The 27,223-nt window shown below is 59.0% G+C and overlaps 2 protein-coding genes, 2 long non-coding RNA genes and 1 pseudogene across 8 annotated transcripts; 3 read left to right on the forward strand and 2 right to left on the reverse strand.

Annotated features, from left to right (window-relative positions):
• Positions 1-1,290: 1,290 nt before the first annotated feature.
• On the reverse strand, positions 1,291-2,258 carry LOC149915307 (uncharacterized). Its single transcript, XR_016459186.1, has 2 exons — positions 2,145-2,258; positions 1,291-2,015 (listed from the first exon to the last, which is right to left on the reverse strand). It is a non-coding gene; the product is annotated as an uncharacterized LOC149915307 (long non-coding RNA).
• A 69-nt stretch (positions 2,259-2,327) lies between these two features.
• Positions 2,328-4,199, reverse strand: LOC116227868 (G2/M phase-specific E3 ubiquitin-protein ligase-like; annotated as a pseudogene). Its single transcript, XR_016459283.1, has 6 exons — positions 3,958-4,199; positions 3,655-3,706; positions 3,431-3,532; positions 3,081-3,205; positions 2,844-3,005; positions 2,328-2,725 (listed from the first exon to the last, which is right to left on the reverse strand). The product of XR_016459283.1 is annotated as a G2/M phase-specific E3 ubiquitin-protein ligase-like (transcript).
• Positions 4,200-5,428: 1,229 nt separating this feature from the next.
• Positions 5,429-8,602, forward strand: LOC149915308 (uncharacterized). The gene is made up of 3 exons (XR_016459240.1): positions 5,429-7,054; positions 7,174-7,799; positions 7,874-8,602. It is a non-coding gene; the product is annotated as an uncharacterized LOC149915308 (long non-coding RNA).
• Positions 8,603-8,731: 129 nt separating this feature from the next.
• On the forward strand, positions 8,732-11,178 carry LOC149915309 (E3 ubiquitin-protein ligase PHF7-like). The gene is made up of 9 exons (XM_090122576.1): positions 8,732-8,812; positions 8,899-8,990; positions 9,073-9,174; positions 9,400-9,524; positions 9,600-9,762; positions 9,881-9,987; positions 10,079-10,195; positions 10,424-10,542; positions 10,672-11,178. The coding sequence occupies exons 1-9, from the start codon at positions 8,785-8,787 to the stop codon at positions 10,698-10,700; spliced, it is 882 nt and encodes a 293-aa protein (XP_089978702.1). The 5' UTR covers positions 8,732-8,784; the 3' UTR covers positions 10,701-11,178.
• Positions 11,179-14,837: 3,659 nt separating this feature from the next.
• On the forward strand, positions 14,838-25,597 carry SSC4D (scavenger receptor cysteine rich family member with 4 domains). Of its 4 annotated transcripts, none has more exons than XM_090122567.1 (11): positions 14,838-16,387; positions 16,727-16,829; positions 18,033-18,065; positions 19,046-19,351; positions 19,500-19,571; positions 19,968-20,282; positions 21,245-21,325; positions 21,611-21,688; positions 22,455-22,766; positions 23,626-23,703; positions 23,825-25,597. In XM_090122567.1, exons 2-11 carry the CDS (start codon positions 16,754-16,756, stop codon positions 24,139-24,141), a joined length of 1,668 nt encoding a protein of 555 aa, XP_089978693.1. In that variant the 5' UTR covers positions 14,838-16,387; positions 16,727-16,753; the 3' UTR covers positions 24,142-25,597. The 4 variants fall into 4 exon arrangements, with proteins under 4 accessions (XP_089978693.1, XP_089978691.1, XP_089978690.1 ...); XM_090122565.1 differs by having other exon boundaries at positions 14,838-16,829; positions 23,825-24,167; positions 25,179-25,595; XM_090122564.1 differs by having other exon boundaries at positions 14,838-16,829.
• Positions 25,598-27,223: the final 1,626 nt, after the last annotated feature.

Genomic DNA, 27,223 nt, shown 5'->3' on the forward strand with positions numbered 1-27,223 from the left:
GTGGTGGCCGATGGCCCGGCTCTCCGATTACCGGAGATCTCAGTGCAATTAGCAGCTCCTCCCGTTTCAGTACTACCAGCAAACTCGCTCAGAACAACTTCTAGCTCTACACCCAAATCACTGAAGAGAATGTGGAAGACAGCTGGCAGGAAAACGGAGCCTTGGGGATCCCTGCCAGTGCCGGGCCGGCAGCCTGATGGATCCCCGTCTTCAGAAGCCTTGGGGCCCGGCCCATCAGCCATCTGCTGCCCCATCACGTTACGGTTCTGTCTAGCTGTGTGCTGGATATTTGGTAGAGAAAAGACAAAGGGTGTGAAATAATAAAGCTGTACAGAGATCCAAAAAGATATCAGGGAGTGGTTTCCTTTCATCAACTAGGTGGGTGAGCTCGTCGAAAAAGGGACTAAGTTTGTTAAATGGTTCCCCTCCTTCATGAAGGGCTGCTGGCTGTGAGCCATGGCTGCGTGCGTTGTCCTTCAGGTGCTGATCAGTGACGCCCAGCAGAATTTTCTCCACCGCTCTACCAGGCACCAAAGCGAGACTGACAGGCCTGTGGTTACGCGCTCTCCTTTGCTCCTCTTCTGGAAAACTGGAACGACGTTTGCCAGCTTCCAGTCAACTGCGGCCTCTCCAGATTCCCAAAACAGATGAGAAAGCGTTGAGCGAGGCCTCGCAGTGCCATCAGGCAGCTCTCTGAGTACCCTGGGACAAATCCCATTGGGCCCCGCGGATTTCTGTGCGCCCAGGTGGGGCTGCAAATCCCACACGAGCTCACGGCTGGCTGGGAGCTGATCATTACCACAGTCGTGGTCCTCCCACTCGTGCCCAGCACTAACGGATCCCGGTGTCTTCAAAGAGCAGCTTCCCAGGGGACCTCGCTAACTAGTTCCCTGAGCAGCCTGAAAGCTGCACGCCCCATATCCCAGGTTGAGATTCCGGGGGCAGTTTCCTCCAACCATCAAGGATTTTAATTTGGAGTACGCGTGCAAATATTTTAAGGGAGATCTTTCCAGCGGGAGGCTGCAGCTTGTGACATCCTGAAGGACAAAAGTGGCATCGCCAGTGCCTTTGAGTCACCTCAGCCTCCTTCCTGTGTCATCTTTCCTTTTCTAGATATCCCACAAAGGGCTGGTTTCAACAGTGGAGGTGAATGCCAGTGCAAGACACTGTTTTGGAGCCACCTCTGTATTCCCGCATGGCGCCCAGCACCACGCGCGCAACAGAGCCCTTCAACTGCACCTTGTTTGCAGGAAGTTTACTGCATTCCACTCAGTTAAGTTAAATTAGATGTTTAAATTAGATGTTTATTTTGATAAGGAAGACAATTTAAAGGAACAGTAGTTTGACATATGGAATCATAGGATGGCTTGGGTTGGAAGGGATCCTAAGGATCAAGTTCCAACCCCCCGGCCACAGGCAGGGCTGCCATCGTCCAGGTCCGGTCCGGTCCAGGTTGCCCAGAGCTCCCTTCAAGCTGGTCATGAACACCTCCAGGGATGGGGCATTCATGGCCTCTCTGGGCAGCAGTCACAATCAGGTGCAGCAGTCACAATCAGGTGCAGCAGTCACAATCAGATGCAGCAGTCCAGTAAGGAGTTAGGAGTTTGGATGCCAAGATAAATGACTTGGACTATCAAAACCCTCTGTCTCAGCTCCCTGCAGTAGCCCGTGGCATCTTCCAGGGTGCCGGAATCTTGGCTGGGCTCCCGTCACTCACTCTTGTAGAGGAAGCAGCAGCTCAGCAGGGAAGTGCAGGCAGGAGAGTCGTGGCAGCGTTGATGTTGTGCCCTGCAGTGCTCCGGCACGTCTGCAAACTCTCTTGCGGTGTTTCAACCAGCAAGGCTGTTGTTGTTCAGAGGCTGGCAAGGTGGAGTGGCTGAGGGGCTTCCGTGGGCTGTGCAGGCAGCTGAGCGTCGGGGTGCCCAAGGAGCGTCGCAGCTCCTTGTGCTGCAGCCGTGGTGCCCGGAGCTGGGTGCTGTGCGGGGATCACTGCGCCGCGGCTGACACTGAAGGGGCTGTAAGGTGCGCGGAGATGAGCGCAGTGCACATCTCTGTGCCCGTCGTGGCTCCAACGGGGAGGACATCTCCCGAGGACATAGGGCCACGTGTCTATGGGGACCACGTCCCCGTGCTGCTTTTCTTACCGGTGCCCTCACCACTGCAGCCGCTGCACTCCCACGATTCAGCGTCCTCTGCGATGGCAGAGCAGTGCTGGTGGGTGCCGCAGGAACCGCAGGAGCTGCAGAGCAGCATCCTCCAGGGGCCTGTGGGAGCGACAGAAGGCGTGCCACTCCCAGTGCGCTGGCTGGCACTGAGCTACCAGCGCACAGCTTGTGCCGTGCTGAGCTCAGCATCCTGGCCAGCCTCCATCCCAGCTGGAAGGAGGGAATGAAAGCACCAGGTCACCATGGCTTTTGTGTCGGAGCACGCTCACCCCGTGTTCTCAGAATAGTCCCGTCCTATCGGGCACAGGCACAGGCTGGTGTCACAGGAGCTGTGCTGCTGGTACAGGTTGTGGAAGGCTCCCTCTTCCACCTCCCAGGCTGCATCCCTGTGGGAGGGAGCCGGGGACAGCTGAGCGCAGTGCAAGAGGAGGTGGTGGCATGGGGGGTGCTGACCTGTCTGGGATTTTGATTCCGAGGCGAAACATCTCTGCCTGGAAGGCCTGCATGTCCTGGCAGAGCGGGCAGCGGAAGTGGTGCAGGGCAGCGCGCAGAGCTTGGCCCTGGGGAAGGCAGAACGTGAGCTGGGGGTCCGTGCGCGTTGCCCCAGAGCCGGGGATGATGCCAGGGCGGCAGGGTTGGGTGACGATGCTGCTGTGGTCTGGAGGCAATGCCACCTACCTGCATGCAGTGGCGGTGGAACTGCGCGCTGGTGCACGAGGGACAGATGACGGTGGTGTAGCTGGGGCGTCCCTCCACCGCCTCCAAGCAGATGGCGCACTGGGCTGTTCCCGTTGCAGCGGCTTCACCTGCTGCATTGGCCGGTGCTGCCAGCAGAAGGACCTGCAGGATGGATGGAGGTGGCCGCTCAGCGCCCTGCCCCATTCCTCCTGCAGCCCTGCGGGTGCCCACACCCACCTGTACTCCCCGAAGAACTGGGAGACACAGCCGCGTTCTCTCCCGCAGGGGTAGTGGGAGGTGCGGGAGCATCTGCGGCGATGGCAGCGCACCGAGGCGCCCTGCTTCCGGCAGACGCAGCATTTCTGGGGACAGCAGTGCGGTGCTGGGCGTCAGTGCTGTGCACACACCGGTGAGCCTTGCTCAGCAGAGCACGGTGATCATCTGGTGGCCCACGTGGCTAGGGACCCCGCAGCATGAATCAGTTCTGATTTGTGCAGCGATGGGACTTTTCGGACAGCCAGGGCTCTGCTGGCGTCTCCCAGCCACGTGGCACGGGGACCGAGGTGGGGACACGGCGCCCTGTTCACCTTCTGTGCCACGTGCTGTAGCTCCTGCTCAACGCTGGGGAAGAGGAATCCAAAGAATCCTTCGTGGCCAGCGCTGCGCTGGTACAGCCCGCTGGCATGGTACTGCAGGAGGCAACAGGGGCCTGTTACTGCACGTGGGGTGCAGCGGCTGGCACGGGGCTGGGGGCCTGGGGTTGGGGCTCACCAGGCAGTTCTCATAGATTCAGAGCCTCTCTTGACGGTACATCTCTCCATTGATGTCGGGGTCGTGCTCTGTCCGCTGGCACAGCCTGCACCCTGCAGTGGGGACAAGGGCATTATCACCCCAAGCATGTGAGCAGGGTGATACCTGCATGTGGCAGAGGCAAATCTGCTGCGGGAATGCTCTGCACTCGCCTTCCTCCTCAGAGATATGTCTCTTCTTTTGGCGGGGGAACGCACCCGTTCAGGCCTTGTCCATGCCCTGGGCCGTGCTGCAGGGTGGAAGGATTGGGCTGTGGTGCCCTGAGGCACACTCACCCCCTGTTCAGAGAGTATTGCTGTCCCACCGGGCACAGGCAGAGGCTGGCCTTGCAGGAACTGTGCCGCTAGTAGAGCTCGTGGAAGCTTCCCTCTTCTTCCCAATCTGCAGATGCGTTCTCTTCCAGGACCCTGAGAGGTGTGCTGGCTGAGAATTCACGAGCACTGCCCGGTGATTTTGCAGTCCTTGGCTCCCGGCCCCCACTGCTGTGCCACCAATGCCTGCTGGATGCAGCTGCAGGATCCTGGTCAGCAGGCTGAGCCAGCGCATCTGTATCGATGCAGGCTGCTTTGGCTTCCTGCAGGGCCAGGACCACCTGGGGCTGCACGGCACTGATGCTGTCCTCTGGTGTGCTGCATCAGCCGGACAACTGAGCTGCCCTGTAATTTTTCTGCTGCACACTCTGCCAACATGCGTGAACGTATATGGGTTGGAGACGTTGTGTCTCGGCATCAAAAATATCCACCTTCCAGGTGTGATGGAGGTTGGTGAAGATGCTGGGCTCAGCATGGCACAAGCTGGACTTGTGGCAGTTCAGTGCCAGCCACTGGGGTGGGAGTGCGGTTGGAGCACCCCAGGGCTGGCACCTCGCAGCGCAGGGATCGCAGGGACTGGTGGTCCCAGCAAGGCAGGACCCTGAATAGCAAACAGCCCACGGGAAGCTGTGGGCTGTCAGAAGTATGGCTGCCACTTGGCTGAGTGCACAAGCAGAGCTGGCTGTATGCAAGTGCTCCTGGGGAGTGAAACCACGGCCCACGGGAGCTGGGCTGGGTGATTCTTATGGGTCCTTGCAATTTGGATAGCCTGTCGTCAGCCAGCCAGACCTCAGCTCCATTCCTGGGCTTTAGTTCCGGAGCAAAGCAGTGGTGCTGCTTCTTCGATCCAGAGGTACCCGGGACTGCGGGGAGCCGGGCGTGCGCTGTGTGAAACAGCTCCCCGCACAGCGGGCATCAGCGCTGCTCCTCCGCTCCCGGCAGGAGCCGCAGCCGCCACGAAGGAACAAGGGCTGCCGCGAGGGACCCGCAGCCGCCCCGAGAACCGCGGGTGCCGTGAAGGGAGGAGCCGCGCTCCTTCTCTCCACTATAGCACGCCGCGCATCCCAGGGGGCTGCGGAACCCACGGCCTCGCGGACGGGGCCCTCGCGGCGGGCCGCGGGTGACCGCAGTTTCGGCTCGGAGGCGCGCGAACGACAACGCGAAGCTCTGCTGCGGAGGCACCGCAAGCGAAGCGACGACGAGCGCAGCCGCGAGCCCGCTGCGCAACGGGGCCGGGCCCTGCGAACGAAGCGCTTTCTTCGGCGCCTCGGAGAGAGCGCGGCGAGCACCGCGCGCAGCCCCGCGTCCGCACCGCCAGAGGAGCCGCGCCGCACTGACGGAGCGGCCCGGGGCGCGGCGGCGCAGACGCGCTCTGGGCGGGAGGGGCGGAGACGGCGGCCGAAGCCCCGCGGGTGTCCAATCAGCGCCCGGGGCGCGCGGCGAGGGGGCGGGGCCGGGCGGGAAAGCGGGGCGCCGCCATCTCGCGCGGGCCTGGAAGGACCTCGGCAGACCCGCACGGTGGGCCCGGGTGAATCTCATGAGGTTCAGCGCAGCACAGCGCGAGGTTTCGGAGTGGGGCTGGAGCAATCCGGGGCAGATGTGCAGCCTGGAGGAGAAGGCCTTTGGAATAGCCCTGCACAGAGGGGCCTGGGGGTCCTGGTGGATGAGCAACTGAGCGGGAGCCAGCAGCGTGCTCTTGCAGCTTGGAAAGCAAAAGCTATCTTGGGCTCCATCAGGAGAGGGGTGACAGCAGGGACAGGGAGATGATTATCCCTCTCTACTCCGCCCTCGTGAGGCCCCACCTGGAGTACTGTGTCCAGGTCTGGAGCCCCCAATACAAGGAAGACAGGGCGCTGTTGGAGAGGGTCCAGAGGAGAGCCACAGAGATGATAGGGGGCTGGAGCACCTCCCCTACGAGGACAGGCTGAGGGAGCTGGGCTTGTTCAGCCTGGAGAAAAGAGGGCTGAGGGGTGACCTCACTGCAGCCTTCCAGTACCTAAAGGGAGCCCGCAAACAGGAGGGGACTCAACTGCTTGAAAGGGTAGGTAACAGCAGGACAAGGGGGAACGGTTTGAAGTTGAAGGAAGGAAGATTCAGGTTGGGTGGTGGGGATGTTCTTTACCAAGAGAGTGGTGAGGTGCTGGAACAGGCTGCCCAGAGAGGGTGCACGTGCCCCATCCCCGGAGGTGTTCAGGGCCAAGTTGAGCGGGGCCCCGGGCAGCCTGGTCCACTATTAGATATGGAGGTTGGTGGCCCTGCCTGCAGCAGGGGGGTAGGAGCTTAATGACTGCTGAGGTCCCTTCCCACCGAAGCCATTCTAGGATTCTATGACGCAGCAAAACAAGACTCATCCCAGCAGGCCGCAGCTCGAGAGTAGAGGGCAGCAGCGTTTCTCAAGTTCAACACAATATTTTTCTCAGTACGATGCACTCTTTATGATCCTTATCCCACAAAACCCTCTGCCCACCAGTGCTGCTGGGAGATGAAAATGGAAGGTGAGCTGGGGCCAGGCCTTGTACAGAGCAGAGCCCTGCAGCCACCCAGCTCCAGCCCCGCTAGCCCGGGTACCCCTGCAATGAGGAAGCACCAGCAGCACTTTGCTCCAGATGAGCATCCCGTGGACGGAGCTGAGGCCCCGATGCCCCAGGTGGCTGCAGCTCCCTCCCTACTCCCTGCAGACGCAAAGCAGCGTGTTGTTGAGAAAGAAGGTGAGCACAGAGGATTCGATTCGCAAAGGGGATGTGCCTCTGCCAAGTGCTGGCGTTACCCCGCTGCTGCGGGTAGCGATGCTACCATCCAGTGGCAGTGCGTGGGCTGAGCCAGAGGGCAGACCAGGACCCCGAGAGGCGTGCTGGCAGGACAGGCTCTGCATTCACAAGCGCTGCCTGGTGACTGCCCAGTCCTTGGCTCCCGGCCCCCGCTGCCATGCCACCCCATGCCCCCTGGATGCAGCTGCAGGATCCCGGTTCCCTCCTGGAGTAAGCTGTCGGCGCAGCTCTGGTGGTGAAGGCTGCTTTGGCTTCCTGCTGGGCCAGGACCGCCTGCGGCTGCACAGCACTCATGCTATCCTCCGATGTGCCGCATCAGCCGGTAGGGCAGCTAAGCTCTGCGCACTGTGCTGTAACGCTTCTGCTGCACGCTCTGCCAACATGTGAACGTGTAAGGGGGGGAGACACTGCGCCTCAGCATCACAGTTCTCCACCTTCCAGGTGTGTTGGAGGTCGGTGAAGATGCTGGACTCGGCATGGCACAAGCTGGACTTGCGGCAGTTCAAGGCCAGCCACTGGGGTGCGAGTGTGGTGGACCACCCCAGGGCTGGCGCCCCGCAGCGCAGGGATCCCAGTGACTGCGGGGCTCTGGCTCCCATCGCTCCCCTGGACCCTGAAGGTTGCTGCTCTGCAGCTCCTGCGGTTCTTGTGAGACCCACAAGTGCTGCACCACCTTCATAGAAGACACCAGTTTTTCGGAGAGCAGCAGCTGCAGTGCTGTGGGCGCTGGAGGGAAGGGCAACACGGCCACAGAGACGTGCGCCTGCACCCTTCTCCGTGCACCTCGCAGCCCCTTCAGTATCACACCCAGCACGGGAATCCCTGCTCAGCAACCCAGCAGCTGGCACCTCGGCTCCAGCGCAAGAGGCGGTGAAGCTCCAGGGACTAAGCCAGAGCCCAGCCGCCTGCACACGATGCTCTTCGGGCTGTACGCATGTCACTCCCCCCACAAGGCAGGGACGGGCACCCAGCCGGATGGACACGGCCATACCTGACTACAGCAGATGGGGAGCAGAGCGGCCAAGACGGCTGCGGGGCCCTTCGTGGTGCTGCGGGACGTTGGCACGGTGAGCAGGGCTGGAGCTGGGTGGCTGCAGCAGGGCTCTGCTCTGCGCAGTGCTGAGCCCCTGCTGCGCTGCAGCTTTTGTCCCCCAGCTGCTGGGCGGGTGCAGGATTTCAAAGAGCGAGTGCATCATACCAAGAAAATCAAGTCAGGATCCCCAAATTTTGCTGAGCTGTGGAAGCCAGGGCTGGGGGTACAACACCACGACTGCAACCCACAGGTGGCCGGGAGGGGATGGCGGTGTGGTTGGGCACATGTGGCTCCTGCCATCTGGACCCAGCACCGCAATGCCGCAACGCTGCTTTTCTCCCTGCAGCGTGGTCACCAAGAAGAAGAGGGAGATACGAGCAGACCTGAAGCACTTCTGGGTGCAGGCACTCCTGCAGCTATCCAGAGCAGAAAAGCTGCTCTCCCACCGCTGTGAAGGAAGTGAAAACACAGAGATGGTGCAGAACACGTCAAAATGTTTGTTGAGGACTCAGGAGCTCTGGTGCCTAAATAAATCTCTTGCACTACGAAATTAGGGATTTTGTGGTTTATTTGCGACACGACACCGTCTTCAGGCCACACCCATGCAAGACATATGAGCTGACATGTCTCCAACTCCCCGCTGGAGCTGACAGCCTCCCAGCACAGCCCCGTGGGGAGACGTGGGCATCCCAAAGCCACCCCTCAGGGCCCCCAGCACCCTGGGGAGCACTCGCAGCCCCACCGCAAGCTCTGCTCATTGTGACATCGGCACCGCGTCACCAACGCCCACGTTCTCACTGTGACATCACAATGTGCAGGGCTGTTTCACACAGCGCACGCCCGTGTCCCCCCAGTCCCGGGTACCTCTGGATCGAGGAAGCAGCACCACTGCTTTGCTCCAGAAGGAAAGCCCAGGAATGGAGCGGAGGTCTCAACACCTCGGTGCGCCACAACCCAACCCTTCCACCCGCCGCCCGGCAGCACAGCCCAGGCCCGAACGGGTGCCATTCCCCCCAGAAATGAAGCAGTGTGTCTCCGAGGAGGAAGGCGAGTGTAGAGCATTCCCGCAGCGGATGTGCAGGTGTCACCCTGCTCACATGCTTGGGGTGATAATGCCCTTGTCCCCACTGCAGGGTGCAGGCTGTGCCAGCGGACAGAGCACGACCCCGAGATATATGGAGAGACGTGCCGTCAGGACAGCCTGTGCATCCATGAGAACTGCCTGGTGAGCCCCAACCCCAGGCCCCCAGCCCCGTGCCAGCCGCTGCACCCCACGTGCAGTAACAGGTCCCTGTTGCCTCCTGCAGTACCACGCCAGCGGGCTGTACCAGCGCGGTGCTGACGAGGAAGGATTCTTCGGATTCCTCTTTCCTGACATCGAGCAGGAGCTGCAGCGCGTGGCACAGAAGGTGAACAGGGCGCCGTGTCCCCACCTCGGTCCCCGTGCCACGTGGCTGGGAGGCGCCAGCAGAGCCCTGGCTGTCCGAAAAGTCCCATCGCTGCACAAATCAGAACTGATTCGTGCTGCGGGGTCCCTAGCCACGTGGCCCACCAGATCATCAGCGTGCTCTGCTGGGCAAGGCTCACCGGTGTGTGCACAGCACTGACGCCCAGCACCGCACTGCTGTCCCCAGAAATGCTGCGTCTGCCGGAAGCTGGGCGCCTCGGTGCGCTGCCATCGCCGCAGATGCTCCCGCACCTTCCACTACCCCTGCGGGAGAGAACGCGGCTGTGTCTCCCAGTTCTTCGGGGAGTACAGGTGAGTGTGGGCACCCGCAGGGCTGCAGGAGGAATGGGGCAGGGCGCTGAGCTGCCACCTCCATCCATCCTGCAGGTCCTTCTGCTGGCAGCACCGGCCGACGCAGCAGGTGAAGCCGCTGCAACGGGAACAGCCCCAGTGCGCCATCTGCTTGGAGGCGGTGGAGGGACGCCCCAGCTACACCACCCTCATCTGTCCCTCCTGCACCAGCGCGCAGTTCCACCGCCACTGCATCCAGGTAGGCAGCATTGCCTCCAGACCACAACAGCGTCGTCACCCAACCCTGCCACCCTGGCATCATCCCCAGCTCTGGGGCAACACACACGGACCCCCAGCTCACGTTCTGCCTTCCCCAGGGCCAAGCTCTGCGCGCTGCCCTGCACCACTTCCGCTGCCCGCTCTGCCAGGACATGCAGGCCTTCCAGGCTGAGATGTTTCGCCTCGGAATCAAAATCCCAGACAGGTCAGCACCCACGGCCCTGCCACCGCACGGCCCCCCCACCCCACCACCTCCCCTTGCACCGCGCTCAGCTGTCCCTGGCTCCCTCCCACAGGGATGCAGCCTGGGAGGTGGAAGAGGGCGCCTTCCACGACCTGTACCAGCGGCACAGCTCCTGTGACACCGGCCTGTGCCTGTGCCCGATAGGACGGGACTATTCTGAGAACACGGGGTGAGTGTGCTCTGACCCCAAAGCCATGGCGACCTGGCGCCTTCATCCCCTCCTTCCAGCTGGGATGGAGGCTGGCCAGGATGCTGAGCTCAGCACGGCACAAGCTGTGCGCTGGTAGCTCAGTGCCAGCCAGCGCACTGGGAGTGGCACGCACCACCCCACGGCTGGCATCCCACAGCCCTGGGACCCCCGGTGACCGTGCGGCTCTGCCTTCTGTCGCTCCCACAGGCCCTGGAGGATGCTGCTCTGCAGCTCCTGCGGTTCCTGCGGCACCCACCAGCACTGCTCTGCCATCGCAGAGGACGCTGAATCGTGGGAGTGCAGCGGCTGCAGTGGTGAGGGCACCGGTAAGAAAAGCAGCACGGGGACGTGGTCCCCATAGACACGTGGCCCTATGTCCTCAGGAGATGTCCTCCCCGTTGGAGCCACGACGGGCACAGAGATGTGCACTGCGCTCATCTCCGCGCACCTTACAGCCCCTTCAGTGTCAGCCGCGGCGCAGTGATCCCTGCACAGCACCCAGCTCCGGGCACCACGGCTGCAGCACAAGGGGCTGCGACGCTCCTTGGGCACCCCGACGCTCAGCTGCCTGCACAGCCCACGGAAGCCCCTCAGCCACTCCACCTTGCCAGCCTCTGAACAACAACAGCCTTGCTGGTTGAAACACCGCAAGAGAGTTTGCTGACGTGCCGGAGCACTGCAGGGCGCAACATCAACGCTGCCACGACTCTCCTGCCTGCACTTCCCTGCTGAGCTGCTGCTTCCTCTACAAGAGTGAGTGACGGGAGCCCAGCCAAGATTCCAGCACCCTGGAAGATGCCACGGGCTACTGCAGGGAGCTGAGACAGAGGGTTTTGATAGTCCAAGTCATTTATCTTGGCATCCAAACTCCTAACTCCTTACTGGACTGCTACATCTGATTGTGACTGCTACATCTGATTGTGACTGCTGCACCTGATTGTGACTGCTGCACCTGATTGTGACTGCTGCCCAGAGAGGCCACGAATGTCCCATCCCTGGAGGTGTTCATGACCAGCTTGAAGGGAGCTCTGGGCAACCTGGACCGGACCGGACCTGGACGATGGCAGCCCTGCCTGTGGCCGGGGGGTTGGAACTTGATCCTTAGGATCCCTTCCAACCCAAGCCATCCTATGATTCCATATGTCAAACTACTGTTCCTTTAAATTGTCTTCCTTATCAAAATAAACATCTAATTTAAACATCTAATTTAACTTAACTGAGTGGAATGCAGTAAACTTCCTGCAGAACAAGGTGCAGTTGAAGGGCTCTGTTGCGCGCGTGGTGCTGGGCGCCATGCGGGAATACAGAGGTGGCTCCAAAACAGTGTCTTGCACTGGCATTCACCTCCACTGTTGAAACCAGCCCTTTGTGGGATATCTAGAAAAGGAAAGATGACACAGGAAGGAGGCTGAGGTGACTCAAAGGCACCGGCGATGCCACTTTTGTCCTTCTGGATGTCACAAGCTGCAGCCTCCCGCTGGAAAGATCTCCCTTAAAATATTTGCACGCGTACTCCAAATTAAAATCCTTGATGGTTGGAGGAAACTGCCCCCGGAATCTCAACCTGGGATATGGGGCGTGCAGCTTTCAGGCTGCTCAGGGAACTAGTTAGCGAGGTCCCCTGGGAAGCTGCTCTTTGAAGACACCGGGATCCGTTAGTGCTGGGCACGAGTGGGAGGACCACGACTGTGGTAATGATCAGCTCCCAGCCAGCCGTGAGCTCGCGTGGGATTTGCAGCCCCACCTGGGCGCACAGAAATCCGCGGGGCCCAATGGGATTTGTCCCAGGGTACTCAGAGAGCTGCCTGATGGCACTGCGAGGCCTCGCTCAACGCTTTCTCATCTGTTTTGGGAATCTGGAGAGGCCGCAGTTGACTGGAAGCTGGCAAACGTCGTTCCAGTTTTCCAGAAGAGGAGCAAAGGAGAGCGCGTAACCACAGGCCTGTCAGTCTCGCTTTGGTGCCTGGTAGAGCGATGGAGAAAATTCTGCTGGGCGTCACTGATCAGCACCTGAAGGACAACGCACGCGGCCATGGCTCACAGCCAGCAGCCCTTCATGAAGGAGGGGAACCATTTAACAAACTTACAGCCCCTTATTCTCAGCCCAGCGCAACAATGAAGGCAACACCAATGCTGCGTATCCGTACTGAAGGGAGAAACACCACAGAGGACGCCTCCGAACTTCAGTCCGTTAAGTAGAATCAGCTTTGTATTGGACGAAACGCAGTCTGATTGCTCCGCTGCTTGCGTGGTGCTGCCATCGCCGGTAGTAGCATCACTGCTTCGCAGCACAGCCGACACAGGAGCTGGCTGACGACAGGCCATCCAAACTGCAAGGAGCCGCAGGGATCACCCAGCCCAGCTCCTGGCTCCGCACAGCAGCACCCAGCACCCACGTGTCACACACACTTCCACGGATGCTCCCTCCGCTCCGGCAGCTCGGGGCTGTGCCCACCGGCCCGGGGAGCCGCTCCGTGCCCAGCGCCCGCCGCCGCAGAACCGCTCCCTGACGGCCGGCCTGAGCCTCCCCTGCCGCAGCTCCCTGCTGTTCCTCGGCCCCGCCGCCGTCCCCGCACAGCGGGCATCAGCGCTGCTCCTCCGCTCCCGGCAGGAGCCGCAGCCGCCACGAAGGAACAAGGGCTGCCGCGAGGGACCCGCAGCCGCCCCGAGAACCGCGGGTGCCGTGAAGGGAGGAGCCGCGCTCCTTCTCTCCACTATAGCACGCCGCGCATCCCAGCGGGCTGCGGAACCCACGGCCTCGCGGACGGGGCCCTCGCGGCGGGCCGCGGGTGACCGCAGTTTCGGCTCGGAGGCGCGCGAACGACAACGCGAAGCTCTGCTGCGGAGGCACCGCAAGCGAAGCGACGACGAGCGCAGCCGCGAGCCCGCTGCGCAACGGGGCCGGGCCCTGCGAACGAAGCGCTTTCTTCGGCGCCTCGGAGAGAGCGCGGCGAGCACCGCGCGCAGCCCCGCGTCCGCACCGCCAGAGGAGCCGCGCCGCACTGACGGAGCACTCAGCCAAGCGGCGCCGTACTTCTGACAGCCCGCAGCTCCCCATGGGCTGCTCGCTATTCAGGGTCCTGCCTTGCTGGGATCAGCTGCACAGTCCCCCCCGTGCTGCCAGCAGGCTGTCCTTGGGCTGCTCCTTTCCACCTGGCGCAGGTGGGACCTGCAGCGCATCAGCCAGGACGCGGATTTCGGGACAAACAAAGGGCGTTTGTCCAGGGCTGGGTTCCTCTCCTGGCACCCCACCTCACCGCAGCCCTGTGCCAGCACTCAGCCTTCTGCGGGCCGTAGTATGCCCTGCTTTGGCTCTCAGAGAATGTCTTCAGCTTAACTAGTAGAGCATCCCAGAGCTCACGACTGATTCCCGTGTGTTTACCGGGCTTTGCTTTGTGGTTTGAAGGCCGTGCAGCATTTCAGCCATGGCAGGGAGCCAGGGAGGCTGGAGTTTTGCAATGTTTGGGCCAAACAGACTTAAAAGACACCTTTGAAAACAGTGTTTGTGAGCAGACTTATTAGAACTCTGCTGCTTCTGCAAAATATAAAGTCAGTGCCTAATTGCTAATTACTGAACCCACAGAAGGCAGTGCCAGCAGATGGGTGCTGGTGCTGTCAGTGACAGCTGTTTTGAAGCCGGCTTTGTGCCAAGGAAAACCCCAAATCCCAGCACTTGGGGGCATGGGCAGCTCTGCTGGAAGGGCAGGACAGGAACCTCACTGCCCATGGGATCAGCTTATCAGAGCCAACAGCACACCCAAGTGCCCATGTTGCTGAAGCTTTGCAAGAGCAGGAAACCACCGCATTTTATATGTTCCTCCTACCCAATTGCCTTCAAATTTTCTCTCACTTTTATTGCCAGGCCTGTGGTTAAACACACTTCATTGTAAGCCCAGGGAGTGTAGCACATAGGGTGAAGGAAAAGAAGGGTTTCCTTTGAAGGGGAGGTGGGTAAACAGCAATAATCCAAATCTCATGCTTTTGGACACCCTGGAGAGCACCTCCTTGATGCTATCCTCAGAAAAGCAGAGTGCAGCTACCGCTGATGCCCTGTGCACTGCGTGCAGCACGGACACACTGGGGGTACCCAGCAGCACATAGAAAGCACTGTAGGTTTAGGGTCTTGTCCTGCCTGTGTCAGTGGGACAGATCCAGGCGGTGCAGGAGGGGAAGGCAAAGCTGGAATGCCCTCAGCCAGCCCTGGGGAGGTCACAGTGATCCCAGTGCCAGCTGCCCTGAAACCCGAGCCAGTCCCACCGCCATGCCCCGCTGAGCGGCCCCTTGCTCTGCTTGCTCTCCTCTTCCTCTCCTCCTCCTCCTCCCTCTCAGCCATCCCTGTGCCCAGGCATCCCGCGATGGGGCCGGGCAGCCGTCCTGCCCCACAGCCCTGAGCCTGCAGGGTGACACAGGATGAATCCAGAAGCTGCTCAGCAGTCGGATGGAAGCCTCTTCTCCTCCTTGTTAGCTTTTTTTTTTTTTCCTGCTGTATCCCCGCTTTTGGATATTCATTGCATCAATTAATTTTCATTTCTTTTTTTTTAACTAACCAGCCAGCAGTTTTCTTGACTACAAAGGAGAATATTTATTTCTGGGTTTAAATACATCATCTTTATACTGGAAAGAAAACAGCAGACAGGTACGTGGATTGATGGAAAACAGTTTTTGCAACAGGGTCAGTCCAGGCTGCACCAAATCTCTCTCATGTCCAGATTGAAGGAAGGAGATTTCACAGGTTGTTTGCTGAGATCTGCGTTCTTTGGGGTAAAAACAGAGCTGGGACTTTCTGTGGGAGGAAAAGTAGAGATTCACCTTGATAGGTATAGCAGGGACTATGCTCAGCATCTCAGAGATTAATGCTTTATGGAGTGCTGGGACAACTGGAATGGGAGGCAGGATGGATACAGAGTGCATGTGGGATGGATAGGGGATGGATGTGGGATAAATGTGAGGTGGGTGCAGGATGGATGTTGGATGGATGCAGGATGGATGCAGGGTAGATGCAGGATGTGTGTGGAATGGATATGGGAAGGGTATGGAATACATGTGGGATGGATGCGGAATGGTTATGGGATGGATGTGAGATGGTTGTGGGTTGGATGCAGGGTGAATGCAGGGCAGATATGGGATGGATGCAGGATGGATGTGGGATTGATGGGGGATGGATATGGGATGGATGCAAGGTGAATGCAGAGTGGGGATGGGATGGGTATGGGATGGATACAGTGTGGGTGTGGGATGGATGTGGGATGCATATGGGATGCAGGAGGGATGCTCACCCACACCAGGGCTGGTGCAGGCAGCATGCTGAGGGGCTGCAGGCCCACGGCAGTGTGCTGGCCGTCTGTCAGCCACTCTCCACCAGAGATCGGGGAGGGCTGGCGGGACAAAAGGCGACATTATTCGGAGCAGAATAAGCATGAATAGAGTATTGAGAAATGCAATGTTAGGGACTAGATTGATTTCCGAGCCCCATAACTGAGCTGATTGTCTGCTGGCGGGTCTCCTCTGAGTGCTGGGCCGGCAGCAGCCCCATGGTGAGAACAGGGATGTGCAGGGACTGTATCCTGTGTGGCAGCTCTGTAGGAAGGGGCTGAGTCCTGCCCTCTCATGCCATGGCTGGGTGATGGAAGCAGTGCTGTCACCACCCCGTGCTGCCAGCGAGAATCCAGCAGAGCCAGATGTTCACTGTTCCAGCAGCAGCTGGTGAAGAGAGCAGCAAATGATGGGGAAATTGCACCTTATTATCTTTAATCTCTTCCTCGTTTTCTCCATGCTTGCTTTCTATCTTGTCCCCATGGAGTTTGCATCTCCTCCCACTGACGAATGATGTGATGCTGTGGTGCCAGAGCTGTGTTCCCACACTAATGCCTCAGGTCTTGGGGTCCCATAGGTGTTCCAGCTGGGGTGGGAAGTACCGTGGTCATGTTAGTACAGGAGTGGGGTGGGAGCTGGGACTCATTCTTTGTAGAGAAGTTCTGTGATGGAGAGGGCTGGCCATGGGTGACAGCACAGTGACAGCCTGGCAACAGCATCACAGGAGGAGCCATGGGGCTGGCAGCTCAGCTAGGGTGATGGGAGCCTCCCAAAATGTGGGCTGAGACTTTCTGCACGATGGGAAGCACCATCACATCCCCAAAGGCAGCTGCATGGTGTGGCTTGCTGGAGATCTAGGTTTGCTTGGTGGTTTGGGAAGTGCCTGTGCGGGGGGGAGCCCATTCACAGCTCTTCCAGGATGAACTCCACCTGGATGAGGTCAGGATGTTTCTCTCAGCTTTGGAGACATCTCCAGAAGGGGTGGGTGGTGGCACCATGATGCAGCCTTTGGGCTTTCACACTGGGCAAGATTTGTCCTGCTGCCCCGTGCCTGAGCAGAAGCCCTGTCCTAAAGGTCCAAAGTGACCCCCGTCTCACTATGCAGAAAACACCTCTTGTTCTCAGCAAATCTCAACTGGAGCCATATTTTGGTGTGATTGCTGCCCAGTGGCTAATGCTGGTGTCTGCATGTTGCAGGGACAGCAAGAGGACCCCAGAGCAGCGATGAGCACTGGTCCCTGTATGGCATGTGGGGCACTGCCTTCCTCCCTGCTCCTCCTCCTCCTCCTCGGCCCCACTGGTGAGCTCTGCTGTTTCTCTTCATGAATGGACACGGCTAAGTCCTATCAGAGGGCGATTTGTCCTATTTTGGTGGTTTTATTCAGAAATGTGACTTGAAAGGGGCTGTGTTTACCTCAAGGCGGTTCCCTTTGTTCTCTGGGCTTTGTGAGCTGGATCAGAGGGAGCCAGGAGCTCTGTTCTCCAGGATGGCTTTCCTCATTAGTGTGGACAAACTGCGCATATTTTTCAGGTCTCTCTTGACTTTGCTGGAGGATGCTCTGAAATAAAAACTTCAGAGCTTTGATTCTGTCTAACGGGCGATGGATATTGAATATTTAACAATGTCCTTCTTATCTGCTGCTTGTTAAAAAGGTTTAAATGTGCTAAAAATCCATACAAGCCAGAATAAATCACTGTTCCAGAAAGGCTACCACCCTTTGGGCTTCCCTGCTGGATTCCGAGATGGCTGCAGGAACACAGCAGCTTCACTGCCCCATCTCACACCCCAGCTCCCACCCCCTCTGCTGCCAAGCATCCTAAGGATCCCCCCCTTCCACACACACACACACACACCCCGTTTTTGGGGCTGCATCTTATGTTTTTTTCCGGCTGACAGTGCTGCAGAAGTGGGTGTTGCCCAGGTGCCTGCACCACTGCAATGTGACAAACGTGAATGCAGGAGGCAGATCTGTGTGGTGCCCTGCAGCAGCCCCTACAACCCTCCCCACTTCAGGATTGCTCATTTTCACCCTATGGGTGGCTGCACGCCATCATCTGCATTGATACATAGGAATACACGGCTTGCAAAATGCTGACTGCAATGTGTGTGGGGGGGGGAGAGGGGAGGGAGGGGGAAGAATGAATTGAGTGGCGCCCGGAGCAGCATTTCCTATCAGAAACCACCAGCAGGCTCTCGTGGCAGGCAGGACCATTTTTCCGGGGCTTGCTGCTGTCACTCACCATGCTCATAATGCAAGCTGCTGGCAGCCCAACAATGGCAGAGAGGAGAGGAGGCAGGAATGAAAGGCTGCTTCTGTCTGGAAGCTAGCAACTCCTCAGCGCGTGCCAGGAGAGCAGCTTGGTTTCATTAAGCTGCTAATGGCCACTCTTGGCACCTCTCTATCACATTCCATCCAAGGATTTGGGGGAGCTGCAGCTCCCCTGTTCCTGCCACCTCCTTCCTTGCATCCTGTGGGACCCAGCCCTTCTTTCTCTGTTTCAGGAACCTCCGAGTCCGTCCCACCGCCGTTCCCAGGTGAGGTTCTTCCCTCTGAGTTGCTCTTCTCCAGGTTTTGCTGTTGAAAAATGCATCAGAGAGGCAGCGTGTTGGTTCTGAACAAAGAGCAGCAACAAAAAGCTGAACCTCTTTTACAGAAAAGAAATAGAGATTCTTTATTATCCTTATTCTGCTTATGATCAGGCGAGTACAACCTCGCTGCTCCCTGCTGGCTGTCACCCTGTCACTCACCATGTCCCCTGAACAATCCCCTTCAGGGCTGCTCACACCACATTGCCAGCAGCCTGGGACAGCATTTCTATGCCACCACTTCCAACTATGGCCATATTCACTGGGACATGGCGAGGGGGGTTTTTTCTCTGCTCCCAGGAAACAGCAATAGGATGAGAGGTGATGGCTCTGTGTTGCACCAGGGGAGGCTCTGGTTGGATATTAGGAAATATTTCTTCTCAGCAATAGCGTTGCTGCGGTGGCACAGCTGCCCAGGGAGGTGGGGTAGTCTCCAATTCTGGAGGTGTTCCAGAACCACGGAGATGTGGCACTGAGGGCTGTGGTCAGTGAGCATGGGGGGCTGGGGTTGGACGTGGGGATCTGAGAGGTCTTTTCTAATCTCAGTGATTCTGTCATTCTGTGAGATGATCACACCTTCTCACCTGCGTTGTCATATGGATGGCCTATCTCCTATGCCTGATAACACGGTGACAAGGTGACATTGCACCCAGTACAGTGACATAAAGCTGTGTGGGATGTCCATGTCCACTGCTTCCGACCCATAAGCAGCATCCACCACCTGTCACCAAGCCCACCATCAAGCTGACGTGGTGTTAGCTAACATGAGGGCAGAAAGCCAACAGCTTGCCATAGCCAGGACTCACCCATTTGGTACAGAGAGCAGAGGTTTGGTGCAGAATGGCCCCTCCGAAGGTTGTGGGTCCATTGGATGCTGGGTGCTGCCCTCCCAGCTGCCCACTGAAGCTCTGTGCTGGCCGTCCTTGCAGAACTGCGCCTGGCCAACGGGCCCAGCCGGTGCCAGGGCCGCGTGGAGATCCTCTACAACGGCTCCTGGGGCACAGTGTGTGACGATGACTGGGACATCGTAGATGCCAACGTTGTGTGTCGGCAGCTGGGATGTGGCCATGCCATCGCCCTGCCGGCCCCCATGACCTTCGGCCAGGGGAGTGGGCCCATCTTCTTGGACAACGTGGACTGCAAGGGCCAGGAGACGGCACTGAGTGAGTGCTGGAGCCACGGATGGGGCATCCACAACTGCTACCACTACGAGGACGTGGCTGTCGTCTGCAATGGTAATAAGGCTTGGTTCCCTCGGGGCCAGCGTGCAGCTGGCAGAATATTGTTGTTTGTATTAAGTGTATAGTCACAGCAGGGTTACAGCTCGCTTATGGGAGGGTTTCTGCAGGCAGAAATTGATGCCATCTCTCATTCCCTTTCTAGAGCTCTCCCCCACATCAGCAAGCGAAGGACCGACCAGCAGGACTGCTACAGCCTCGGTGCAGAATGGGGAAGGTGAGCTGCTCATGGCCTGACCCGGCTTGGAGCTCTGCAGGAGGCGAGCAGAAAGCAGCACTCACATCCTGTCACCCATCACCCACCTCCCATCACCCATCCTCCCATCACCCATCCTCCACCATCACCCATCATCTCACCCACCCACCATCCCAGCGTCTCCCCTCCACCAAACAGCCCTGCTGGGCTGGCCAAGAGAAGACCCCCAGAAACTCCACCTTCATGGTCAAATCCTGGCCCAGATATTCCTGCAGGATCCCATAAATTGTGCAGCCCTAAAGCAAATCCTCTTCCAGAAACTTGGGCAGTTTCTGGAGCACATCCAGATCCCCCTTCTGTGGGCCGGTGACCTCAAAGGGACAGCAAGACACTTGTCCCCCATCTGTCACCCTCCAGGTGACGGCCGCATCCGGCTGGTGAGTGGAGCAGATGCCTGCCAGGGCCGTGTGGAGATCTTCTACCAGGGGAGCTGGGGCACAGTGTGTGATGACGACTGGGGGCTGAGCGACGCCAGCGTGGTCTGCAAGCAGGTGGGCTGCGGCCAGGCCCTGGAGTACAAAAGCAACGCCTATTTCGGCTACGGCACGGGGCACATCCTGCTGGACAACGTCAACTGTGAGGGCAGCGAGCCCATCCTCTCCGCCTGCTATAGCCTCGGCTGGGGCATCCACAACTGCGGTCACCACGAGGATGCCGGGGTCATCTGCATGGGTAATGGGGCACGAGGATGGGACATCCTTGCACAGAAACAGCCTGCCTGGCCGGGACAGGAGGGAGGGAGTGGAGCCAGGACTGGGCACGCCACCAGGATTGCCCCCTTCCCCGCATTGCCCAACCCTGCCATTATCCACTGATTACCATTTATATTCTTAATAATTCCCTTGAACTCCCTCGTTATGTTGGATAACGAGTGGAGCAGGAAGTTATGGTGTTTTCTTTTGTACTATTTGCTAACAAGGCTGCTGATGGAGAGGAAGGGCTAATTTTCTAAGGATGCCCCCTTCCTCCCCAGACACAGTGCTGGGGCTGGGTGGCAGCACTCAGTGCCCATCAGATGGGGCAGGACTCAGGGAATGCAGCTTTGGGCCTGGTGGTGAGGCTGGCTGCTCACACCCTGCCTCTGCTGCTCAAGGACAGCTGGTGAATATTTGATGTATCAAGCTTCAAAAAAGCACTTGCATAGAGCTGGAGAACCTCCATTTACAGGATGTGGACTGTACAAATGGAGGAAGTCCTTTGCAGCATCTGATGCATGGACTCAGATGTGAACGACCCAAATTGTTTATAACAAGTTCTCACATCATTTATATACCTTCACAAGTTTTCTTTTTCTAGCTTTCCCATCCACCTGTCAACAGAGCATTCTCAGACACTCTTCAACCGTTCATGCAGGCACTTATCCAATCAGAGCCATGAGATGTTCTTTCTTCTTCTAGAGGTGTCCTTGGTTCTCATGCTGTTTGTCTTGCTCCACAGCTGCTGCTCTGAACAGTTTTTCTTGTATTCCCACAGTCCATCATCTGCATCTCTAATGTCCATCATCTCCATCTCCTCCACCATCTCCATCTCCTTCCTTACACCACTCCACTCTGCATCCTGGTGTCACAGCTAGAGGGTTATGTGCTCTGCAGCTTCTCCTTGCCTGTCAGCCCTGTCCTTCTGTGTCCCTGCAGGTCTGGACACATCCACCATCACATCCTTCACCACCTCCACGGCCCTGGACTATGAAGAGATGCTCACTGCCACAGCCACAGGTATGGTGTTGGCAGCAACCAGTGCCACAGCAGGGAGGGTTCTGAGGATCGGCAGCTCTCTGGGCTGTCCCTTCCCATGGGCCAGCCACCACATGGGTCCAGGTGCACCTTGGTGAGGCTCCGGGGCTCTCTTGGGTGACCTTCCCTGTGGCAAGTCCCAGGAAACCTCTTCCACACCACCAGGGGACTTTTCCATGGGGCCACCGTGGTGCTGGCTGCAGCTCAGAGCAGGGACAGTGGGTGCTGGGGCCAGACACCGAGCACCCATGTGTCCCCATGTCTCAGCAGTGACAGACGGCCACGAACAGCCCTCGCCTGCAACTGAGGTGGTCACCACTGTGCTCATCACTGCCGAGCTGGAAAGTAAGCATGTGGCTGCCACTGGTGTGGCACAGCCCCGAGCCCGAGGTCCTCCTGTCCCAGCTCCCTCACTGCCCTGCGAAAATGACCCCACCTCCCCAGGGCGTAGCCCACCTACCTCAGGGCTTGCCCCACAGCCCCTGGGATCATCCCACATGTGTGTCCAGTTCTCCCAGGGTCTCCCTCCATCTCCCCATGGCTCCTCACATGATCTCAGGGGTTTCATTACATACCCATAGGGATACCTCCTTCATTCCCATGGCTCCCCTTTCATCCTCTCAGGGCTCCCCCCATCCTCCCAAGGGTTCTCCCCATCTCTCCATCCTTCCCCCATCTCCCCAGGACCTGCACCCCCTACCTAGAGGTGTTCCTTCCTCATTCCCAGGGCTCCCCCACGTGCCCGGAGGGTCTCCCCATCTCCCCACGACTCCCCTCATCCTCGCAGTGGCTTTACCCCATACCCATTGGGCTACCTCCCTCATTTCCGCGGCTCCTCCCACGTCTCTAAAGGGCTCCTCTTATAATAGGATCCCTATGGGGACTTCCCGTATCTCCCCATCCTCCCCGCACGATCCCAGGGCGCTCCTCCCATTCTCCCAGCTCCTCCACCCGGCGCTCCCTCCTCCATCCCCGAGCCTCTCCCACCCTCCCAGGGGTTCCCCCAGCCGCTCCCCACCCCTTTCCCCCCCTTCCCCCCGCCTTTCCCCCTTTCCCCCTTTCCCCCCCCGCTCCCGTTTCCCGCAGTGGCTGTGCGGGCGCCCACCCGCAGGTGGCGGCGTGCGGTTGGCGAACGGCAACGGGAGCTGCCGCGGTCGGGTGGAGGTGCGGCACGGCGGGACGTGGGGCACGGTGTGCGACGACGACTGGGACTTCCCCGACGCGCAGGTGGTGTGCAGGCAGCTGGGCTGCGGGCCCGCCGTCTCCGCCACCGTCCTGGGTTCCTTCGGGTACGGCACCGGGCCCGTGCTGCTGGATAACGTGGGGTGCGACGGGCACGAGATGCGCCTGGCCGACTGCTTCCACCTGGGCTGGGGGCAGCACAACTGCGGCCATCACGAGGACGCGGGCGTGGTGTGCCGAGGTGCGTGGTCTGAGCATCGCCCCTCCCGTCCGTCCCGCTGGGCGGTGGTGGGATGCAGGACCGGAGTGTGGTCCCAAGAGGATGGGGTTGCTGGCCCAGGTCCTGGCATGGGCTCCGTTTTGCACAGAGGTTAGGGAAAGGTTCTGCCCCCCAAGGCAGTGGGCACAGCCCTGAGCTCAAGGACTTGGGCCACCTCCCCAGGACCTGCACCCCCTACCTAGAGGTGTTCCTTCCTCATTCCCAGGGCTCCCCCACGTGCCTGGAGGGCTCCCCCCATCTCCCCTCATCCTCGCAGTGGCTTTACCCCATACCCATTGGGCTACCTCCCTCACACACGTAGGGCCTGGGGGGGTCCTGTGTAGAGCCATGGGTTGAACTTGGTGATCTCAGGTTGGATATCAGGAAGAATTTCATCTCCAAAGAACAGTGCTGCATTGGCATTGCTGCCCAGGGCGGTGGTGGGGTCACCATCCCTTGAGGTGTTCCAGAACCATGGAGATGTGGCACTGAAGGATGTGAGCAGTGGGCATGGTGGGGTGGGCTGGGGTTGGACTTGGGGATCTTGGAGGTCTCTTCCAACCTCAGTGATTATGCAGTTGTATGGTTCTGAAAGCCATGTGGGTCCCTCCCACCTTGGGATGCTCTGCAACTCTGACTCAGGGAGGACAGCAGCACTGCAGTGCTGTGGCTGGATGCTGTGTCTTCTCTCACGTGCACTCCCCAAGCACACTGCCCACATTTCTCAGCTCCTTTCCCCTGCTAGCCCCATGCCACATGCACAGGGACTCTGAGCTGGGCCTGGGGAGCACAGGATATCCCTCAATCATCCCCTTCCCCCCCCCTTTCCCTGCTGCACCAGGTGCTGATGACTCAGGAGACCACTTCCAAGAAGCCACCGTTGCCACAACCACGTCAGTCCCAACCTATCTGGAGGATGGTGAGCATCCTATGGGCACGGAGATGGTTTGGTTGCAGCTGGGAGAAGCGAGGCTTGCTCTGGCCCAGCCTGGCTGGGATGAGCCCATTCTCCTCCACCCCATCCCAATGTCCCTCCACAGGGTTCTTGCGCCTGGTGAACGGCAGCCATCGGTGCGAGGGCCGCGTGGAGATGTTCTACCTGTCCCAGTGGGGCACGGTGTGCGACGACGCCTGGGACCTGCGGGATGCCAAGGTGGTGTGCAGGCAGCTGGGCTGTGGGCATGCTGTGGCAGCGTGGGGGGAAGCACGCTACGGCCCCGGCACCGGTTACATCTTCCTCGACAACCTCAAGTGCAAGGGCAGCGAGCCCTCACTGCTGCGCTGCTCCCACATCCGCTGGGACGTCCACAACTGTGACCACTCGGAGGATGCCAGCGTGGTCTGCATCCTCCTATGACCACCCGCCCGCAGGGACCATCCTGGGTATGAGGATGGGGGTGGTGGGGAGGGGGGGGCACACAGAGAGGGGGGTGGGAGGTGGGACGGGAGGGATGTGGGACTCGGAATGTGGCAGGAGAACAGTGAGGGTTTAAATCAGATGGATTGAGCCATTGACAAGCACGCTCAAATGAGATGTTAAGTGTGCTGCTTGCTTGGAAGCGTGCCTCTCCATCCTGTGAATCTGCTGTCTGACTTCACCCAAATTAGGTGACAGGGTAGAGGTCTCAGGGCTGAGGCGTTCCCATTATTTCCTATAAAATAGGCAGAAGGGGGAGGGAGAGGCTTCTACAGGACACCTAATGAGCCCAGCACCATATGAAGCACCAGAGAACCCACACCATGCGCACTGCTGGGCACAGCCCTTGGGAGCACTACTTGTGCTCCAGTGCAACCCACACTGACACAGCTGGGCTCAGGCAGGAGCAGTGTCCCCCCTTCTCCCCCGAAGCTGCCCCAGGCATTGGGGCCAGGTGTCCTTTGGCTCCCAAAACCCTGCTGAAGCTTTTCCCCCAGAATGCCTGTTGGAGAGCAAAATGAAGTAGCCTTTTTGTGTGTGTGTGTGTGTGAAATCCAGTTGGTTTCAGCCATTTCATTTGAGAGATGAGGGGAGAAAAATGGATTTTCTGCTGTGAAATTGACTTTAGATTATACCTGGGAAATGTAAAACAGGGCTGAAACCAAACCAGAACATTCCAGCTGCTCTGCGGTGTGTTGCTGCCCTCCTACAATTTGCTTTGCAAAACCCCCTTAATCCAAGTATGAGCCCAAGGAATAAATACGGGGTTTCCATCCCTGCTGCCTGCAACCCAGTCCTGCAGTTCCCATTAATTCCCAACATGCCCACATTGTCTCCTCTGCTCCTGCTTCTCCTGCAAGCGCAGCCACAGAAAGTTGGGGAGCAGGGTGAGATGGTGCCCTTGCAGCCCCCATATCCCCACCACCCACACCCTGCGCCCAGCAACTCTTTGCAGCAAAGCTTCTTTGTCCCTGCAGAGCATGTGGAAGTGCATGCATGGCTCCTCTGCAGCGTGAGGTGCTCTGTTCTGCAACGGGCTGCTCTGTTCTGCAACGTTCTGTGATGGAGCGCTGTTTCCACCTGAGAAGGAGAACCACCCCTTCAGGTCTGCTCAAGGGGTGCATTGGCCACACCGAGGGTCCCAGGTCTCCCTCTTCCCGTTTCTATGTTTGTACAATTCTTTTGTTAATAATAGGTTTCTTACATGTTTTTGGGAGGTGTTGTTTTGTGAATAAATAAAACCCCTTTTCAAGCGCGTGTCTCTGCATCCCCCCCTCTAGGGCTCAGTGAGAGCAAATCCATGCCTGGAGCAGTGCTGATTTACACCCTGCTCAGATCCTTCTGGCCGTGGGGAGCAGGGTTGGCTCTGGCTCTGCTCCCGGCTCTTTGGCAGCCCCGCAGGCTGCGGGTTTGCTGCTGGAGTGGGCGGATTGCTGGTGTGCAGCTGCAGTGCTGACAGCCGTAAATTCAGCAGCGCTGCTCACTGAGGGCAGGGGAGCAGAAGGGACCTTATGCAGGGGGTGGAGGTGGGCAGGGAGGCTGCATCCCCCAGTCCAGAAGTGTTTTCTGCATCGGAGTCCCTGTGACATGTTAACTGCAGCGATGTGCTCTGCTGCAGAACATGTTGCTCTCCGTGCAGTGGGGAAACTGAGGCACGGAAGCGTTTCCCCCAGCAGCACGATGGGATGCAAAGTCTGGATGCCTTATCCCCTCCCTCCTGTCTCCATCCCCACGCAGGACAGCTGGGTGACAGCAGGAGGGATGCAGCCACACCAGCTGGGGGATGGCTACAGGGTTTGCCCCCCAGCAGCATCCAAAGGGACAGAGGGCTCCTTCCTCCCTTCCTGCTGCATCAGCTGCTTTCCCCCTGCCAGCAGCAGCTGTGGCTCTGCATGGGTCGATGCCATCGATTGGTTCCTCCTTCCATCCCCGGAGAGGGGACAGCACGGAGGCCGGTGGGGGAAGAGAATGAATATTTCACGAGGCCCCAGCAAAAAGCTGGGGTTATTTTGGGGCTTGGATTTATGGCCTATTAGGAATAAGGAATGAGTCTGCACTAGGGAGAGGAGACCCATTAATCCAGGCTGAAGGAGCACAAATGAGCAAGGGGAAATGGAGGAGGCTTTAATTATTTTGTCGCGTTCCAGAATAATTCCTTGCTGGGAATGGGGGCACCTCGAGAGCTGCACGAGGCTGGGAGCCCCCTGGGGTGGGGATGGGGACCCAGGGCAGGGCTGCTGAGTGGGGGTGCTGAGTGCTATTGGGATCACTGCTCAGGGTGGTGCTGGGAGGGACAGGGGTCCAACTGGGGACCAGCACAAGGCCACTCTGGATGCTGCATGAAGTGGAGGATGCACTGCCCTCACAGAGGGAGGTGGATGCACGGCACCAGGGTGCTCCCATGCCCCCCTAAGGCAATCTGTGCACCTGTAACCAGAGGAGCTTGGGTGAGTCACAGTGGGATCCAGCGAGCATCCCTGTGCCCAGCACCCCCTGGGTCACCTTGGGCTGCTCTCCATGCCCCTATCACACCGCCTGCCTGTTTCCCCAGCAGTGGCTGCACCACAGCACTGCACTGCTGATGTGAGGTGGGTGCAGGATGCAGGCATCACCGTGATCCTTGCCGGGCCCCCTGCCCATGCCGTCCTCCTTCCCCACGTCTCACAGTGACGTCAGCCCGGCGCAGCCAGCTGCTATTTTGGGAACTGCAAAGTCACTGGTGCAATTAGCACGCTGCTGAAGGCAGAGCAGCCAAGGGAGGGCTGCGGGACGGCTGCACCCCCTGCGCTTGGTGGGGGGCTGCACAAGGTTGGTGCTGCTCCCCCTCCCCGCCACCTCAAGGACTCCCTCCCACGTTTGCAGATCTCATCCATCATCCCTTCTCTTGCAGTTGTTTTATTTTTTCTCTCCCCCATGGCAGAGCAGTCCCACGTGGGCTGCCGAGCGCCGGCAAAATCCGGCTCTCAGCCGTCCTACAGCCCACACCATCATCACCTTCCCTTGGGGAGAGGCACGGCAGCAA

The sequence above is a fragment of the Phasianus colchicus genome, chromosome 21 (genome assembly GCF_987193195.1).
Source record: "Phasianus colchicus chromosome 21, bPhaCol1.hap1.1, whole genome shotgun sequence".
Lineage (NCBI taxonomy): Eukaryota > Metazoa > Chordata > Aves > Galliformes > Phasianidae > Phasianus > Phasianus colchicus.